This window comes from Syngnathoides biaculeatus, chromosome 10 (genome assembly GCF_019802595.1).
Source record: "Syngnathoides biaculeatus isolate LvHL_M chromosome 10, ASM1980259v1, whole genome shotgun sequence".
Taxonomy (NCBI): domain Eukaryota; kingdom Metazoa; phylum Chordata; class Actinopteri; order Syngnathiformes; family Syngnathidae; genus Syngnathoides; species Syngnathoides biaculeatus.
This window is the reverse complement of record NC_084649.1, coordinates 3,842,096-3,862,522: the sequence shown is the minus strand read 5'-3', so window position 1 is coordinate 3,862,522 and position 20,427 is coordinate 3,842,096. Positions and strand designations below refer to the sequence as shown.

Below are 20,427 nucleotides of genomic sequence, written 5' to 3'. Positions count from 1 at the left end.
CCATTAATGTTGCCTTCTGTCATTATATGTTTAGACCTGGCCATGATTGCAATTCTTTTAGTACGATATATTTTCCCAAAGGCACAGTGGTGCATTGGTTAAATCATTGGCCTAACAGTTGTGACGACCAGCGTTCAAATCCCAGCCCTGCCTGTGTAGAGTCTGCATGTTCTTCCTGTGCCCGAGTGGGTTTTCTCCGGGAACTTTGGAATCCTCGTGCACTCCAAAAACATGCATTAATTGGAGACTCTAAATTGCCCTTAGGTGTGATTGGGAGTACATTTGCCTCTGTCTCTATGTGCCTCATGATTGTCTGGCAACCAATTCATGGTGTACACTACCTCCAGCCAAAAGATAGCTGCAATAGGCTCCAGCTCTCCTACGATCCTTGTGAGGATAAGCAGCGAAGAAAATGGATGGATGGTTGGATGGATGGATGAATGGACTGCATTACCCAGCAACCAAAGAACATGTTCACTCCCATGCCGTGTCCCTGATCCCACGTCGCGCACACAGGCATTCATCCCCAACATATGAAGGTTTGTAGCTTTTGTGTCCAGATGTGTTTTGTTCTGTCAATCCAGAATAAAACCTGGAACTCTTCAATGAAAACGAACTTTTGTTGTTACTGCATCTGATGTCCAAATGCTACTCTTTATGCCCTTTTTATTGTCCTGTGGGGACAAATAAAGTGTTTCGAATTTGAATTTCTCGTGGTTGGTTGAACGGTCCATCACATAGTGACCACTGCATGTCATCACGATTGAGCAAGCCAGAGTGAGTAGTTTAACTCCTTATTTGACTAGCTAGTTATGCGCTTAGACTAGCAAATTCAATCAATTGTTAACTTTCCCTTAAGTGTCCCACGTGTGTGTATCTAAGGAGCCAAATGTTTTCCGCCAACGGCCCGCTGCGTCGTGAGCCTCGTAGCGTCTGTTACCGCAACAATGAAAAGTTATCAAGTCCGAAAAAAACCCAATTGTGTCCAGTGTATTTATGGAACGATAATCCACCCTAGTCTGCCTTTGATTGGTTACCGCCAACACATAAAAATGACTTTTAGATAATGATTTGCTGAAGCACTATAGCAACACACACATGCTGTACATGGGTAAGTAATACTGTGCATCTGTAGACGTAGGTTCACCACGCTTTATACATCCCTGTTCATTTTTGTGCATCTCGGACGCAGATTGCACATCAAACGAGATCCCTGCAGGATCTGCTTTATTATGTGATGTGAAAAAACACGTTATTATCTGAAGATAGAGCTATGAAAAAGGAAAGAGTTCTTTGTGTAATGTTCACATTTAAACTGACTACTTTCATTTAAGTAATGAATGTGAGTTCAATTTCTCAACTATAGATTCAATCACATGTCAGTTTCACAAAATAAAATGTATACAACTGCAAGAAAAGAATTTATAGATTACAGCACAATACAGTATATAACAATAGTTCACAGACTGACAGACCACTCCAAAACAGTAGTTTATATCTTCCCTGAGGCTACTTGACTGAAAAGCTGACCTCTCTTGCAGCTAATAGATGAAGAGCTTCTCGTAGAGCCCATGCGTTTTGCTACTAGGCAGATGTTATTAATATTTAATGACTGCCTTCTTGTGCATGTTATAGTGTAAATTCACTTTTCCACTGGTGTGAATGCTGCATACTCTCAGGGGCCCTGTGATGTCTTCTCTGGAGGCAGATGGCTACTCTGTTATGGTTGCACACTGTAGACAATACAGTATACAAGAAAACGCTCTTATTGAGTCTTTTCCTTTGCATATTCCAAATAAAACTGACTCATTCAGACACAGAATCATAATTCTCATCTGTGGAGGGCATGCTCATTATTGTACATATGCTCTTGAATTCAAATGTCTGAATAAAGAAATGGTGCTAGTCATTGCCGTATAGTAACTGTGTCATGATGAACATGATGAGAGGCTGTAAAAGAACATCTTTTGTTAAATCTGTTAAATCTGTTAAATGGTTGACTAAAGCCACATGAAATGAGAGAATGCGAAACACAGGGCGAACAGAAGGAATTTAATCTGTAGTTTCACCAATGCGATTTTGCCAAGCAATCATTTTAATACCAATGGGCGCCTCTATACATGTTTTTTCGCCCATGACCTCATCACATAAGCCTGCGTCGTTAGCATCCATATTGTTGCCATGAAACACCTACAAAATTGATCTATGCAATACATGTGCTAGATGAGAAATTCTGCCCTTATGAAACAAAAACCAACAAACAAAAAACATTGACAATACATTTGTTATTGTGGTGATAGTTATGGATCACACCATGCCATATATGTTTCATAGTATTGAAGTTTTTATTGATCAGATAGAGGACATATAAAAAACTACTTCTTAATTGTTTGAATACTCATATTTGAGTTTCTGGAATGACTACACACCCATCAAAATTACACCACAACATATTTTTGTGAGGGATCTACTGTAAATTGGAAAATATGTCAAGCCATTTGAGATTAAGCTCTGTTTTTAATTTGCAGGCTAATTTAAGTAATTCCACCTTCATTTATAACATGCCAGCTTGTTGAGCACAACGTTGCCATTTTATTTTTTTCAGTCAAACCAGGGAACCACTGAGCCAAAGCCAAATTCTCAACAGAGTTGGAGTGGTGGATTTGTAGTTTTATCAGCTACTGATAATGGTACATCAGCACACTGCATAATTTGAGGTGCACTGAAAAAGTTTGGTCTGGTTCTCAAAGGAGTACCAGGTTTTATTGTATGGTGCTCATTTTTTTCCCTACCCACTGGATGAATTTAAAGACATACAGTATGGGACTAAACAATCAGCTGATTTGCCACAGTTCTCTGAGGCAGTGGCCCCCAACTTTTTTTTGCACCTAGGACCGCTTTCACATAAAGGCATGCAATTATTTTGACAAACGATCGTAGCTGCTGTGCAGCAAGACCTAAACAACCAAGAAGCCCACCACCCCGTTAGTGAGCATAGTGGAAAAGTTTCTTGAAGGGCTACTAAAGCAAACTGAGAACAAATCGATTCATGAAGCGATTCTAATCAGTATGTTCAACAAAGAGATCTATCCATCCATTTTCCAAACTGCTTTATCATCAGGAGGTGTCACGGTACTGCTGGAGCCTATCCCAGCTGACTTCAGGCGAAAGGCGGACTACACACTAAATTGATCGTCAGTCAGTCGGAGGACTCATATGGACACCGTCACTGAGAGGGAAGTGAACCCACGCTGCACACACTAAAATCAGGCGAGTGAACCACTACACCTTCAGCGATTATCAATCAAAATATTAGCTCAGTTCATGGTTCACGGACAACACAGCACTCATGCCATGTCTACTGCTCCCGATTCCCCCAAAAATAAAATATGGCTAAGAGCTTTTTCAACTTTCAGTGCACATGCAGTGCCCAGCCTTAAAGTTGTATCACTTTTAGATTGTTGCATTTTGTTCAGATGCCATATGGGATTGCCATAGGGATTGACTTAAATGTCTTTGTTTTATGTGACCTAATTACGATCTGCAGTTGTACATCCCTTTTTCCACACAGCTTGTCCTCACTGTAATTTTGTATTTAAAATTGCACCTCCACAGCTTCAGGTAAAATAACTGGAGATGAAATCTTTCTTGCATTAATCATTGTTGACCTTTGGTTAATGACTCAGCTGTATCCCACCAACTACTCTGTATTCAAGAGCATTTGATCAAATGACAAAAGTCAATCACATAAAGTTCTGTTTTCATCTGACAGCACATTATTGAGGAAAGTCTTTGCTCAGCAGAAAACTGATAAATAAATATTTGCTAGTCCCCCAAAAAAAAAAAAAAAAAAAGCAAGACAAAGGCAATTTGAGAGGCAGACGAACAGGGGGCAGCAAAGGTCTTGCTCTTCAGATTTTGTGTTCATGCATGCATGTTCATGACATTAAAGGTGTTTTTTCTTCTTCTTAAGGAGACTTATGAATGCATATACCTATATCGATTCTTGTTCCATACAGGATGTGTCACGGACGAGGCTCGAGGGCGGACCCAAATGCACGACTCCAGAGGTAAGCAGCTAGTGTTCAGAAAGCCTTTATTCGGTCCGTGGTCAATGATCAGCGAGTCAGTCAGGAAAAGCAGCAGTATCAGAAGAGGCAGGCTTACTAGGATGGTGAGGGAACAGGGAGTGCGGGAACGAGGCGTGGGAATCAACGATCTGGCGGAGGACTAGTTGTCCCCCGTGTCCTATAGTAAAAAGTAAAAAGTACCGGGTGTAATCAGCCGAAAAGGGGTGCAGGTGTGTGCCGACTAATTGGCTGACCATGCCCAGCCTGAGGAGGATGCCAGGGGCATGACAGGATGTCATCATTTGGGTCATAGGTGAGCTGGAACTTATCCCAACTGAGTTTGGGTGAAAGCAGGGGCACTGGTAGATTGAATGGTGCATTGGCGCCTGAATAATAACTGGCCCAAAACTTTGCGCCATCACCAAAAAATATTTGGCTCCCTCTTCTCTTCTTGCATACTTTCCCCACATTGTGTACCATCGTCAGACAAATACAAATTCAGAAAAAGGTAAACCACGTAAACAAAAAATGTTTTAAATGGCGATCTTATCAAGGAAAAATATTGAAAGCTATCTGGCCTTGTGTGACAGGTAATGGGCTTTGTTAAATTATGAATTAACTGTGGCTAATCCATTTTTTTGGGTTCATTTTCAGAAATCACACCCAAGCCTGACTACCACCAGAAATGTTCAACCAAGAAATAAATTAAATAGAACAAGTCAGCCAAAACATCATGAAACGCGGAAAATGCCTCAAACAAAAGAAATTTCAGCTAAGATAAGAAAGTCATACACATCCATCAGTCTTGAAAGGTTTACAAAGCCATTTAAAAAAAAAAAAGGCTTCAAATAAACCATGATGAGAACTATTATCCAAAAATTGAGAAAACATGGAACAGTGGAGGTGGCACGGTGGATCATCTGGTAAAAAGCGTTGGCCTCACAGTTCTGAGGACCCGGTTTCGATTCCGGCCCCACCTGTGTGGAGTTTGAATAAAGAGTAATCTTTCTTCGGGCACTCTGGTTTCCCCCCACATCCCAAATGATTGATGCATGTTTTTGTTATGTAAGAGGAAACCTGGAGAAAACCCACGCGTGCATTGGGAAAACATGCTATCTCCATACAGGGAGGAGCCCCAGTTTTCAGAACTGTGAGGTAGATGTGCCAACCAGTCCTCCACTGTGCCACCCTTGGTGGACAATGATCCAAAACACACTTGAAAACCAACTTCTGAAGACCTTCAAAAACAAACAAACAAATAAATAAATAAATAAGCAAACAAACAAACAAACAAATAAATAAATAGATAAGTAAGTAAGTAAGTAAATAAATAAATAAATAAATAGGGCAGCAAGGTGGTTCACCTGGAAAGTGTTGGCCTCACAGTTCTGAGGTCCCGGGTTCGATCCCAGCCCTCCCTTGTGGAGTTTGTATGTTCTCCTCGTGCCTGCGTGGGTTTTCTCTGGGCACTCCGGTTTCCTTCCACATCCCAAAAACATGCAACCTTAATTAGACACTCTAAATTGCGCCTAGGTATGAGTGTGAGTGTGGCTGTTTGTCTCGTTGTGCCCTTCGATTGGCTGGCAACCAGTTCAGGGTGTAACCCGCCTGCTGTCTGTTGACAGCTGGGATAGACTCCAGCACTCCTGCGACCCTTGTGAGGATAAGCGACTAAAAAAGACGGGGTTTGGAGTGGCCTAGTCAAAGTCCAGAATTGAATCTGACTAAAATGTGGTCTCGTGACCTTGAAAAGTCAGTTTATCCTCAGAAACCCTCCATTGTTGTTTAATAAAAATTCTGCAAGGAACAGCGACATAAGAATTGCGAAACACTCATTGCCAGTTATAGAAAATGTTAGATTTCAGTTGCTCCTGTTCAGAATGGGCACACAAGTTATTACCTGTAGGGAGCCATTACTTCTTCACACAGCCCCAGATGGCTTTGAATAGTTTTTGTACCGCCAATTGAGAAAAAAAAAAAATAACAATTGCATTTTGTTTGCCTATGTTATTGATCAGATTTCACTCACAGGATGAATAAAATTCTGTCTGTCTGTCTCCAGTACTGTATTTATCTATTTGGGTTATCTGTATTTAAACTTATTTAATGATCTCAAAGTGGGGAAACTGCAATAACAAAAAAATGGAAATGGGGAGTAATACCTTTACATGGCACCAAAGACAAAATAAACATTAACATCCACAATCATCGATAATTTAGGATCCTATATTAACCGAGCATGAATTTATTTCAGAACGACACTATAAGGTAGACATGATAACGACCAGCCATGAATGTAAATATTAATTTTAAAAAGTTTTTTTTTTCCTCAAAATCACCCAATCATCAGATCCACTACAAGAACTGGCCCTTAGTTAAAAATTGCCCTATTTTTTACCTTTTAGCTGTTGTGAGCTCCATCTGCTCCTGGCTCCACGTATCATTTCTAGGGAGGGGTCCAGCTGACTATCAGTTGTGCTAACAGTCTGATCTCTGGGAAATGACACCATGTCAAGTCAGGGTCCCATTCGAACCTGGTCTGGACCGTTAATCATTTTCACACCACCACTCACCTCTAGCACATTTCTTCCTATATCAACTTTACATCACATGAAAATTAATCCATACCTTGAAACAGTGTCAGAAAATAAACGTGCTAATGAGTTGTTTTCATACCTTTATTTTTTTAGCTAACCAACATGCCATGCCACACATTGTGATGGCCTGACAATCTGTACAATTTAGCCGATTAAACAGACAACAGAGGCAATCAATAACACCACTTGCTACCCTTGAATACAGAGTGGTTGTTCATTTAGGAAAGGTGTTATCAGCATCTTCAGCTGTTCAAACTTACAAAGACCCTAAACATAAAACCATTGGAAGCAAAATTCTATTCTCAACTGAGCTCCACACTGGCCCAGATACTGTGCATCAAACTGCTGGGAGCTTGGGAATTAAAAGTTGATTGATTAAAAAAAAAAAAAAAAAATCAACACAGATTTTGAATAGAATGTTCAAAAAGAGGAAAGGAACACATTTCTAAAACAAAGTCCATATCTTTTTTTTTAAATGGGACACTGCAGCACCATAATGCAAAGTTTAAAAGAGTTTATGTCACGGTGTGGTGTCATGATGGTGGACTCAAATGAATGATAACCCAAGAAGTGTGCAGATGAGAAAACCCATGCACTTTTCTATTCATCCCATTAGATATACAATATCTGTCTTATGTGATCTTGGGAGGCAGCTGGCACTCCAACCCAGCAAAGTTTTTGTATAGCAGAGCTAGTTGATTGCTGAACCAAATACGTTAATGACTACAATCTTCCTGTAGAAATAAGAAACATGTTATTCATGTGAGTCGTCTGGCTAGTTACTAGTAAGTACACAAAATCCACTTGCGGCGAGGAAAAGTGCTCGGAAAAAAAAGTGATTTAAAAAAATAGATGGATCAATTGTAAAAGCGCTATACAGCAATAATTGTTTTATTTTAATGTTATTTTTTTTAGCTGCCTGAGTATCTGTGTCAGGGTTGCACCCATGCACAGCAAAATATATGAAATGACTAATAATATCAAGTTCAAGTAACTTCATTGTCAGATGTGTTGTTTATGTGTACATACTTGACATACTACGTACCTGAAATACAATTTCCCTCCGACTTGCGATGGAGTAAAAGTTTCATCATCAAAAGTAAATTATTAAGTTGGGTTGGACAAGTCAAACTATATGATGGTTTAGTACCAGATTTTCTTTAAAAAAAACAAAATGAAAAATATAAACTTGAATGGTCTGGTGTATTGTTTTGTTACTAAATTGTCCTACATCATAGAAAAGTGATGAACGGATGATGAAGCAACAAAGAAGGCTGTATTTGCAGTACAGTATAGCATATATACACCGAAAATGATCTTTTTTTTTTTAGTGTGTTTATCTGCTAGGAGGTGGATATGTTTCCAAGAGCATTAGCACAATAGGACCAACTCCCCATCCCAGCCAGGCCCAGCCGCCCTCCCCCGCCGCCTTTGTTCTGCTCCCAGCAAGCCGGAGCAGATGGCGTCCTGCTTGGCTTGGTCGCGCTTGACAGACAGCTGCCCTCCGCCAATGGGCTGCCGGGGAATCAGCTGACTGGTGTGGCCAGCGCCAGGTGTTTTTATCATTTGTTTTCTTCCCCCCCCCCCTCCTCCATCTGTTGGCGGAGAGGAGCCCCAGCCGGACGCCAGTTCTTGCGTGGAGGCTAGCAGCACGTTGGCCATCCTCTCCGCAAACCGCCATGCAGCACCGGGACTGATCGGGCGGCGCACACGAAACGCATGGATGCGAACAGAGCTGTCACCAGCAAGAGAGGAGCAGCGAGATAACGGAAATACACATTTGATCATGCTTTTGTTGTGACGAGGCAATCACAGTCGTTATTTTTGTCGCTCCGTGGCTACGCGTTGCCCTTTTTTGGAGGAAGCATTGGTGCGTAATGTCATTGAACTGAAATGACAACAAGGTGAGAACCCTATAAAAACACAATTGACCCCAGTAATCTCTATTTTGACAAAACATACATTTGGATGTCAATTGATGGAAAATGCATCTGTTGTAGTGTTGCTATGTTATTACTTGCAAAATGATCCGTAATTTGTTTTCCTCCCTGCAGCGACGGTGAGCTGAGCTTTTATTTTGGATACAGATGCAATCAAGGGCATGTCCACCAGTTTGTCAGTCAGATCGTTTACCACCGAGACTATCACTTGCAGAACCCGACTATTATTCAAAGTGGCAAGTGTCCAGTTTGCCGTGATGGTTGGATTGAACTAAATATGTCGACCCGGCAATGCGTCAAAAACAAACTTTGATGTCTTTGCGGCACTTGCTCTGCCCCCAGGAACTGCACGCGTGCGCAACATTCTTCAAATGTGATTTGCATATTAATGCCAAAGTGTATATGGGCAGATGTCTGCTGCATTCTAAGATGAAGAGGTTGAGATGTCTTGAGGCATGGCCTTTCTCAAAGACACTCTTGGGTAATGGGGGTCTTGTTGGTGGGGGGTCCATTGTGAATTGTGGTTCTTCCTCCTGCAGCTGTTGCACTATTGTGACAGAGTGAAGATCATGGCATCGCTCCCATTTGCTTAGAGTACAGGTGTCATACTTGAGGCCCGGGGATCGGATCTGGCCGCCACATCTTTGTTGTGGCCCGCATAAATCATGTGCGTCAACGTCTATTGTACTTGCTGAAATCTAGAGCAAATTTCAAATTGTCACATGTAAAACAATAATTATGTTGAAATATTGGAAGCTTATTTTGGGTGTTACTAAACCCTTTTTTATAGTAACTACAATAAATACAGTTACCAACTATTACCATTTTCACATGCCAAAAGTAGTTATCCATCAATTTGTTGTATGATGATGGGCTCAAACATTTGTATGGTTTCACAGTCATAATGGCCCCCTGAAAGAGATGACAACAAAAATGAATTTACCCCCCTAAAGGAATGGTTAGTATCAGTGGGACGGATGAAGAGAGACAGTAATGGTGGTTTAATTTTTGTGATTTGACTTCTGAGTCTAGTCATGCAAACCTAAACACTTTATCCATCATTATTTTTATATCATGTTGAATATTTTAACGACGCCAAAAGGTTTCTTTCTTCGATTGTATAATTTGAGGTCAAGTCCAAGTTCAATTCTATTTACTTTAACATACACTCTTTAATCGTGTATGGTTTGCAAGCAGGTGTCTGCAACTATGAGGATGTTAAGAGACAGCAGGGCTCATGGGGGCTGGACCCTAACCCCCCCACCCCCGTCTCCCTCGTTCCCAAAAGCAGCATTTAGGTCTCAAGGGTGTTAGGTAGAGAGGGAGAGATAGAACAAAATGGTGGGGGAAGCTGGGTTATTGAGCTTAAGCGTCTGACCATTATTCATATAAGAAGGGCTGAGGTATTACCCCTTTAGTCCTCTGTGCATTGGATGTCTCAGAGACAACATACGCAGTTACAACCCAGCTCCGAAGATCTCCTTTACCATTAATGCAGTTATTCTCATGGTTAAACAGTAAATATGGCTTCCATAGACTCTGTGAGTCTATGTGTGTGTGCGTGCATGTGTTTGAAACTCGGGAGTCAGTACCATCTGGCTCAGACTGTTTCATCTGTGCTTTTGTTTGGTTAACAGGTGTCTGGGAGGTGTGAGTCTCGGTAGCCAGACATGAAACATTCTATATGTATACATTTATAGTGTTGTCAAGAGTGACAAAAATATATACTGTATGATCGTGAAGTTATAGTCCAATATACATAACATAATTCCATATCCTGATAACAAAACCCCGGTATAGTATTTTTCTGATAACTACATGACATCAATGTCAATTGTCTATTATCTTGTTCTTCTTCTTAAAATGTAATCATAAAAAAATTAATAAAGTTGTCACGTATGGTGAGGAGCTATAGTCAAAAGCAGGCGGAGGCAGATAAATGGTGAAAAAAAGTTTTCTTTAGGTAGGTAATGGAAGTGGTCTTGGGTGTGTTAGCAGGAGTCACCGAGAGGACAAGAATTACAGCCGCTTATGTGAAGTAACTAAGCCATGGTATCACTGGAAGTATTTGCAATACTTTGGTGAGGATATCTGAGAACAGGCAGGCTTGTATACACCGGTAATGGTGCGGCAGATTCGAAACAGGAGCTGCAAATGGAGAAGGAGGGGGGGGGGAAGAGCGAGAGAGAGAGAGAGAACAGAACCGCACTCCAGGCTTCAATCTGGAAATGCTGGGCAGTAAATGACAAAGGTCAACTAAAACCAAAATATTCTGAGCCACTTATCCTCACAAGGGTTGTGGGAGTGCTTGAGCCTATCCCAGCTATCATCGGGGAGGAGGGGAGGTACCCCCTCAACTGGTTGCCAGCTAATCATAGGGCACGTGGAAATAAACAACCAGTTACACTCACAATCACACTTACGGGCAATTTACAGTCTCCAATCAATTGCTGGTGAAAATGTGGCGTCTCAGTGTTAGAACTCAGGGCATCATGTAGAAAGAGCGTGTAGATATGAGTCAAAGAAAGTACCATTTTGTCGCTACTGGCTTACCCACCACTTACCCTATTACAAGATATATATGATGGTTACCAGGTCCCTGACTCGCAACCGTCATCCATGTTCCGTGATCATGTGTGGTGGGGTATCGTGCATTAAAACTGAGGAGACTGGTGGGTCTGAGGTGAAATGCTCTTGGGTAATGATGACCCGCACCTGTCATCTCCTCCCAGTCCAATAAGCTCTCTAAAGGATGTGCAAATGTATTAAAAATCTGCAGGGCACAATATAGAGAGCAGGCCAGAGACCAGGCCATATTGCCAGACCACCTGTAGGACACAAATTACCGTCTAATTCTTTCATATTTTTCATCAGAATTTCCAGAACCCTGTCCAACTGGCGCCATTTTATTTCGATTATTAACTGTATTATCAGCTGTTACTATTAAAGTCAAATTTCTCAATGTTAATAAAAAGTAAAAAAAAGTCTCCCACTCTTCTTAAAAATGCAATATTTTTTTGTTTTACATTGGTTGCAGCTCAGTCTCCTTATGTATTTCACTTTTTAGCATTTAAAAAAAAACAGTTATTTTCCCAATTGTTACAGAATGAAGCACTGTTCAAAGCATAATGAAATATAAGAAATAAGGCCATCATGCTAAAATACTACAGGGTTGCTGCTTATTTTTGTTGTTTCTTTTTTCGGATGTTGTTCCCTTGATCTCAAAATAAATGGCACAAAAAGCACTTTTTGTCCAAGTTGAATTGTAAATGCTTAATACCTCAAGGGCTTTTGTCAAGAGTGATTTAGCTGGAGTTAATTTTTACTGTTGGACCAAAGAACTTGAATATTTGAAACATTTGCTCATGACAAAGTCAAATAGAAAAACAAGTACTGAGATTGTTAATTAATTTTCAGTGTATGTGGTGTGACAAGATCAGACTTTGTAGAATATTACAGTACGTTCGTGCTGTCCTTTAACAAAGCAACACAATGAAATCTTGTATTCTTCAGTAAGTACTGTATAGTATGCTGTAGTTTTCATTGTGCCCAAAGCTTTAATGCATCACCCATGTGTCACAGTAGGTTTGAAGCATCTGTTTTTTAAACCTGTGTTTTCAATTTCCTGCATTTCTGCCTTTAGTGTTGTGTTGTTTTGTTTTGATTGCTTCGAGTATTCTGTCACCTGGTCTGTGTTTAAAGGTTTCCTATGGCTTTGGGAATTAGATCACAATAGCCTTGTCGGGATTTGTTGTTGCAAAATGACCTGATGGTGGATGTTTTAAGTGCTTGAAGCGGAGCTTTTTTTTTTTTTTTTTAACAGAAGAGCATTTAAAAAAAAAAAATCAAAGCTCGCTCTCTCTTAAACATTTGTTTTTCCATTATTGAGTGGGTTTGATGAATTTTATTCTTTTGTATGAAGAAGAGAGAGAACAGAAAATGTTGCTGTTGTTTTCCAAATATGGACAATGTTAAATTGGCCCAATAGACATTTCCGACCTGTCAATCACTCGTACAATAATAGCCGAACAGACAGCCGCATTGTCTTAACCCCTGGCTTGACACGCCCCTCTCGCCATATTGTCCCACAAGCAATGCTGGTTGTCAGTAGCGTGCGCATGGAAAAGTTAATGTTACGAAGAAAATGGTCCTCAGATGCGCTGGGGGAACGTGCAATTCTGATTAAAGATATCCTGCTAGGTTACAAGGGGCCCGGTTGATTCATCTTCCAAAGCCTAAAACACAGTCGACAAAGTGTCTACAATGGGATAAGGCTTGCGGAAGACCGCACGTAGAACTAAATGTGGACAATATCAACAAACACTAGGCTGTATGTTCAAAGGAAAGTGAGGGAGAAGTAATTTCTCTGATTTTGATTGAAGTATTATCAGTGCTTTATACGTTGCAGCAGAATAACTTTCACTTTGTTAGTGTATCACTGACCTGCTGAATGAAGTGTGTAATGTTTTATGCCAAAGAGTCGGGATAGGGATATGTAAAAGCGCGATGTCATGCAAGAGAAATGTCTATTTGCGCATTTGTATCACATCAGACTTTTAAGACAGAGCACTGGGTTTGATTACGAGCCAAGTCAAATGAATACATCCACTCACTTATAAAGACTACAATGATATTACTCATGATCTTTCCAAGTAAAAAGTACTCACCATGCTTTACATGCGCAGTACGATTCCACATTTTTATGCTGTTGATTTCAATATGAATTTTGTTAGGCGTCAAAATTTTTTGCATCGATCGCCAACATTTCGCTGTAACTCTGACATTGCGTCCTGCTCCATCCAAAATCTTAATTCTGTGTGCATATCCTTGCGTGAAATAGTTGAGACCTCTTTGTAGAACTCTCTAGAAGTCTGATGCATTTGGCAAAAACATACCCCAATATTATGTGGAATACGCGATAGAGAATCGACTTCAAACAGGTTCTGTTCAATCGCCATTTTAAAAACTTGTGGGACATGGCTAAGAGGGCGGAGCTTAAGATCACCATCGGCAAGGTCCATTTAATGTTTACATAGATGAAAAGGTAAAAATTGAGTGATCTCATTGCAATAAGAAGGACTTTATTTTCGACCTGAAAATCACCTAAAAATTTGAACTTAAAGTGACACTGACACCAAAATATACATTTTAAAATAGGGTTAGTTATCAAAACGACATAAAATATTAATCACTTTGATGATAATACGAGTTGGAAAAAGTGACCTGGGAGCGTTTTTTTAAAGCGCAAAGTTGCAAACGTATGACTCGACATCCCAGTGGTGGCCATATTGTCTGTGACGTCATGTGATGTCTCATGCAGGCATCACACTGGGGCAGTGGCCAATGACAAGACGTTGTGCCAAATGCAATGGCAGATGAACAAGAGCGATTTTCGGATTTTCTGACTCCCCTTCTGAAATCATCTCAGAAGCAAGTGAAGCGACCGGGGCCATTTTACCATATCATTTTGAGCTATATTTAGAAGATATACGGATCGCTTCTAACTAACAACAAACTCCCCGACAGACAGACGAGGAGGACAAGGAACCCAATGAAATATTCAAAATGACTGGCTCATAATTGTTGAATTTCCTAACCCTTTTACAATTCTCGTGGATGTAGCGTAGTCAGGAGGACCCATGCTGAGTGAAGTAAATACGTGAGGGTTGCTCACACACTGGTGGCCGGTAAGGGGAAAGCTCTTTCTCCTCCTCGCTCCCGGTGCAACCGCACGCGGCCACCCGCCTCCCCACCTGACCCACGTCCGCTTCGGGCGCCACCGGTAATGGCAGCCCACACGCATCGGCACATTGACAACCCCTGACTTAGGTACTTTATTAAGTTAATATGACGTGGATCTTTTGTTACATTCTGAGAGAAGGATTACGTCGTCAAACGTGGATTTCTAAAATTTTACTATTAGGACGAGGACGGGTGTCGACGGAGCTTTTTATTACTACTGCTGCTTATTAATACTGCTGCTTTCGAACAAATACACATGCACACGGATGCCACACTGCCTTTTTGACATTTCTGGAATATTTGCTGAAAGTAACATTTGCCTATTTGGAAAATTAGATTCGACTATCCATCATTTGGCTATTTAGGTCGTGTTACATGCTACTAAGCTGTCTTTGTACTTCTATTTTGTTATTGTTTTGTGTTGTATTGTATTGTGTGTAATTAAATTGTCTTAAATGCAATCCAACTGTTTTCTTATATTTTGCTGGTTTGACCAGCAAATGTCTGTGTATTTTTGCTGCAATTGTAATTGACATTACACCACAGAAAAAAAAACAAATTCCAGGTTATGAACATTTAGAATATTTACTTTTGATTACTGTAAAGTGTGTGGCCAAGTTATCTTCTGAGTTTGTATGAAATACACTCGTCTAATCCAGAATAGCACAGAAGCCACCACAACCTACTGTACAGTCCTTAAACTTGAAACGAAACACATCCCTCTATCCCTGTATCACCGCTGCTGCACCCGGTACGATAGGGAATTCCAAGTGTAGGAGCTGGCTGCGCCTGTCTTTCTGGTGCTGTTGCCAGGCAGGTTCCATTCAGATGAATTAGTCAGCTCTTTTACTGCAAAGCATCTTAAGGATTTGCTGGTTAAGATTACGTTAACCATCATGACATGGCGTGGAAACGTGGGACTGTGCTGCAGCAGATCTACACTGGGAATTTTTCCTTCTTGAGTAAATACACTTGAGTAATGAGACCACTTGAGTGCTGCAGCTGTTCATTCAAGCATATGGGGTTTGGTAAAGATATGTTAATCTAATCCTGTTGGGAGGAAATTGGGAAGGACAACATTGCTCCATAGAAGAAGTGGGTGGACAGTGTCTGCTTTTAGGAAACATAAATGTATGATTATGGAGCTGTTGTCAATAGACAAGACAATTTATTGACAACAGGGTGTTGGATTATGTTAAAGAGAGGAAGACAATTGGGTCAAATTAAAATTAGTTCAGGAAATAATGTGGAAAACATGCATTAGAAGTATCCATCAATCCATTTTCTTGGCCGCTTATCCTCACAAAGGTTACAGGAGTGCTGGAGTCTATCGCAGCTGGAAACGGGCAGGAGCCAGGGTACACCCTGAACTGGTTGCCAGCCTATCGCAGGGAACATCAAGACAGAAAACAGTCGCACTCACAAGGGCAATTTAGAATTTATTTATTTATATATTAATTTTAGAATTAATGTTACATGTTTTGGGATGTGGGAAGAAAGCGGAGTGACAGGGGAAAACCCACACAGTCATAGGGAAAAGATGCAAACTCAACACAGACAGGGCCGGGATTTAACCCTGGACGTCAGAACTGCGAGGTCAATGCTTAACAGCTGCGCCACCATGGCCCCACATTAAAGGACACTAAAGCCTCGGTTTTCGAATGTCCGTGTTTTCGCACGAAAATTTCGAGATTTTTTTGCTTCTGTTTTCGAACGAAAATCGTTACTCGAACACCACTGAAAAAGCGTGGAAAAATAACATATTGCGTTCGACCAGACCAGCTGACCCAGGACGCGCTTTGTTGTGAATTCCCATGCCACCGAAAAAAAAACAGGAAATAACATAATATGCACAGTGCAAGCAGCTGACCCACCCACAATGCGTTCTGGCACTTTTGTTATTCTGTATAACGTAGCCTCTGTACACAGTTGTGTCTCTGTAGTGACTGTTGCGAATGTCGGACAGACGATGCAGTCAATATGGCGACCACTTGGATGTCGAATGAGACTTCCACAACTTTGCGCGAGGATGACACGCTCTCGGCTCATATTTATTTTTTCATATAGACATTGATGTGAATAATGTTATATGTATTTTTCATTCCAATACCGATTTTAGAATATTTATAGGGATGACACTTGACCTTTAAGTTGAATTACAACAAGAAATGTGACCCTGACTGCACAAATGTTATCCAGGATGGAAACAGACACACACTTCAAACTCATTTAACTGACAGCTTAACATCCTTTGGGTATAATGATCAGAATGTTTATCCATACACAGATGAAATTACTTTTGGTTACATTTTTACAAGAGCGTTGGTTTCAAATATCATCTGTCTTGATGACATGAGATTCCTTCCAGTATTTTCAAGAGCCTAGTGACCCTTACCTCAAACACGTCAGTAAAATTTACGATCCAGAAAAGTCATGCTGCAACTTAATAAAAATTGTTCAAGAAGAACCCAAAGCTGAATTGTTTTTTCCACATTTCCTGATTTATCTATCTATCTTTTGGGCTGTGCATCTTTACATCAAGGTTCACATAAATGCCTTGTTGTGTTTAATGATGTTCAGAGAAGTTAATGATCAAATCCTCATGGGTCGGCTGGGTGGATGAAAGTTCACAGAGGACTTTCAGTCGTTTCCAAGTAGTTCATAGAAATATTTTGTGGTTGCATCATAATGAACTGACTTGCACTCTCAAAACAGTTGATGATGCACATAATTTATGTCCTTACAAGGAAACTGGGGAAGTAATTCTCATTTTTTTGTTACCTGATAAAGTTCTTTCATTTACATATCACGTGCTTGACAACTGAATAACTTCTGATTTGATACAGATTAACTCCAGTGTACAGCTTGTTTAATGACTTTCATTTTTGTTTCTTTTCAGATTTCTCTGCTCCATAATTGTGCTATTGAAGACATTAGTGGGCTTCACCTCCTGGCGTTTTCACTTGACTCAAAGACATAGTTCGTGAAGGTCCAGTGGATGAATGTTAGGTATTGTCTTCAAAAGTCACCTGCCCCTCTTCCTTTCCTCCTTTAGCATGGCTAAATGGAGGTTGGAGCGCTTTAGTTCCGGCCAGATGTTTGCTCTCCTGATTGTAATATCAACAATTATATCCCTTGTACAAAGTAATGACTGTCCCCAGCTGTGTGTGTGTGAGATCCGACCATGGTTCACCCCACAGTCAACATACAGAGAAGCTATCACTGTGGACTGCAATGACCTGCACCTGACACGCATCCCTGGGAACCTCTCGAGTGATACTCAGGTTCTCTTGCTCCAAAGCAACTATATTGCTAGGACCAGTGAAGAGCTGGAGCAGCTTTTCAACCTCACAGAGCTGGACCTATCGCAGAACAACTTCAGTAACATTCTGGATGTTGGCCTTGCAAATATGTCACAGCTCACAACACTTCATTTAGAAGAGAACCAGATCACAGAAATGCCTGATTACTGTCTACAGGACCTCAGCAATCTACAGGAGCTCTACATCAACCACAATCAGATTCATACTATTTCTGGAAATGCTTTCTCTGGACTTCATAATTTGCTAAGGCTTCATCTTAACTCCAATAAGATAAAAACCATCAGCAGCCAGTGGTTTGAATCAACACCCAACCTAGAGATCCTTATGATTGGGGAAAATCCTGTTTGTGGAATTATGGATTTTAACTTCAAACCTCTGGGAAACCTGAAAAGCCTGGTCTTGGCCGGTATGGATTTGACAGAAATCCCCGGAAATGCCTTTGTGGGCCTTGACAACCTAGAAAGTCTTTCTTTCTATGATAATAAGTTAGTGAGAGTCCCTCAAAAAGCCCTTCAAAAGCTACGTAACCTCAAATTCTTGGATTTAAACAAAAATCCAGTGCACAAGATTCAGGAGGGAGATTTCAAAAACATGTTAAAACTAAAGGAGCTGGGCGTAAACAATATGGATGACTTGGTTTCTATAGACCGCTACGCTCTGGATAATCTTCCCGAGCTCACTAAGCTGGAGGCAACAAACAATCACAAGTTCTCCTACATCAACAGTCATGCCTTCCATGATGTCCCAGCCTTGGAGAGTTTAATGCTGAACAACAATGCACTGAATGCTCTCTATCAGTCCACCATGGATTCTCTTCCCAACTTGCGTGAAATCAGCATCCACAGCAACCCCTTTCGGTGTGACTGTGTGATCCAATGGATGGGCACCAACCAGACGACTGTTCGTTTCATGGAACCTTTATCTATGATTTGTGCTATGCCAACAGAGGTCAGGGGTATGCGTGTGCATGACGTTCTGCAGAAGAACTTAGCAAACCAGTGCTTGCCCATGATTAGTCATGATACCATTCCCAGTCACCTTAACGTAGATATTGGCAATACTATAGACCTGGACTGCAGAGCCATGTCACAGCCTGCACCAGAAATCTATTGGGTGACACCAACAGGGACCAATGTCATGATAGGTAGCCTATCTGATAAGTACAGCCTCAGCAGTGAAGGTACATTGAGAATTTCCCACATGCAGGTTGAAGACTCTGGCAGATACACCTGCGTGGCTCAGAATTCACAAGGAGCTGACACAAGAGTGACAGCCATACGGGTGAACGGCACTCTCCTAGACAACACTCAGCTTATGAAAATTTATGTCAAACAAACAGATTTCCACTCAATTCTCGTCTCCTGGAAAATAAACTCCACTGTAATGACCTCCAATTTAAGGTGGTCATCTGCCACCATGCAAATTGACAACCCACATATTACGTACACCACCAAGGTTCCTGTTGATGTTCATGAGTATAACCTCACACATTTGCAACCAGCAACCGAGTACGAGATTTGCCTCACTGTCTCCAACATCCATCAGCAAACACAAAAGTCATGCGTAAATGTAACAACAAAACAAACGCCATTCTCTGTGGAAGTGTCAGATCAAGCGACTAACATGGCTCTGGCAGCAGTTATGGGGACAATGTTTGCAATCATCAGCTTGGCATCCCTGAGTGTATACATTGTTAAGCGGTGGAAAAGGAAAAACTATCACCATTCCCTGAAAAAGTACATGCAGAAAACCTCCTCCATACCGTTAAATGAGCTGTACCCTCCTCTTATCAACCTGTGGGAGGCAGATAGTGAAAAAGAGAAAGACAGCTCCTCTGAGAGCAAACCTAGCCAGGTGGACACCACACGCAGTTACTACATGTGGTGAGAGCAACCACTCATTTTTTGAGGGACATACCGTATGTCAGAAGCACATAATGTATATGTGCACGTAGAAGTGAACAATCTTATCTTTTCATGTTTTATTTTTTTTCTTTGGATTTCTCAGACTCAACATTTCTGTTTCTTAGTTTAACAAATTGCCTTTTAACTACTGTTTACTCTGATAGACACAGGCAGCTTTCTTTGTCCTATCGATGAAAGTAGCCAGGTAGATTTATTTATAGTATGTTTTGAGAACACAGCATGAGTATTGTCACAGATTCAGTAGATGTGCTAATTCCACACTTTTTAAATTTGATTCTCTAGCAGGAATGTAAGGGTCCAATCATTCTCATGTAAATCCGTTTCACTATTGACTGTTGTGCACTGAAATATATCCACTGACTTGTCTATAAACTCAAATGTAACCTGACAAAGTACGTTTAGACTTTATATACTGTCTATTGGATAATGTTAGCTATTTCTATGTCATGTTGTATCAACGATTTCATTTACTTTTTGACCATTAATAATCATGTTTGATTTAGGTTTTGTTTGCGGGGCAACCACCATAAACCAGCAATAGAAACATGAATGTTTTAAACTAGTTGATGTAAGGCTTTCCATGTTTCTTTAACCCTTTTTATCTTGCTAGAATATATCTACAATCACTTTGCTTATTGTTGTTGTTTACACACATTTATTGAAGAACAAATGGAATAAAAAAATTTTTCAACTTATTTTTCAAACCGTGACAACATTGTTTTACATTCTACATACACGGCGGAAGGAAAAAGAAGAAGAAGATGCACGGCATGTTAGTTACAGGGCTGCAGTGGTTGTATTCTTTGGAGGGGCATACACAGGGAACAGAT

The 20,427-nt window shown here is 40.7% G+C and overlaps 1 protein-coding gene across 4 annotated transcripts in view; it reads left to right on the top strand.

Moving 5' to 3' along the window:
* Window positions 1–20,201, top strand: part of lrrn1 (leucine rich repeat neuronal 1) — a 45,793-nt gene extending 25,592 nt beyond the window's left edge. For 3 of the 4 annotated variants that reach the window (XM_061831444.1, XM_061831443.1, XM_061831445.1), the window contains exons 3-5: window positions 4,020–4,070; window positions 7,999–8,571; window positions 17,249–20,201. In XM_061831444.1, coding sequence (XP_061687428.1) covers window positions 17,352–19,559 — 2,208 coding nt within the window. In that variant the 5' untranslated portion in view covers window positions 4,020–4,070; window positions 7,999–8,571; window positions 17,249–17,351 and the 3' untranslated portion in view covers window positions 19,560–20,201. Of the gene's footprint in view, window positions 1–4,019; window positions 4,071–7,793; window positions 8,572–17,248 lie in introns of those variants that run through there. The other variant, XM_061831446.1, reaches the window with a different exon arrangement.
* The last annotated feature ends 226 nt before the right edge of the window (window positions 20,202–20,427 follow it).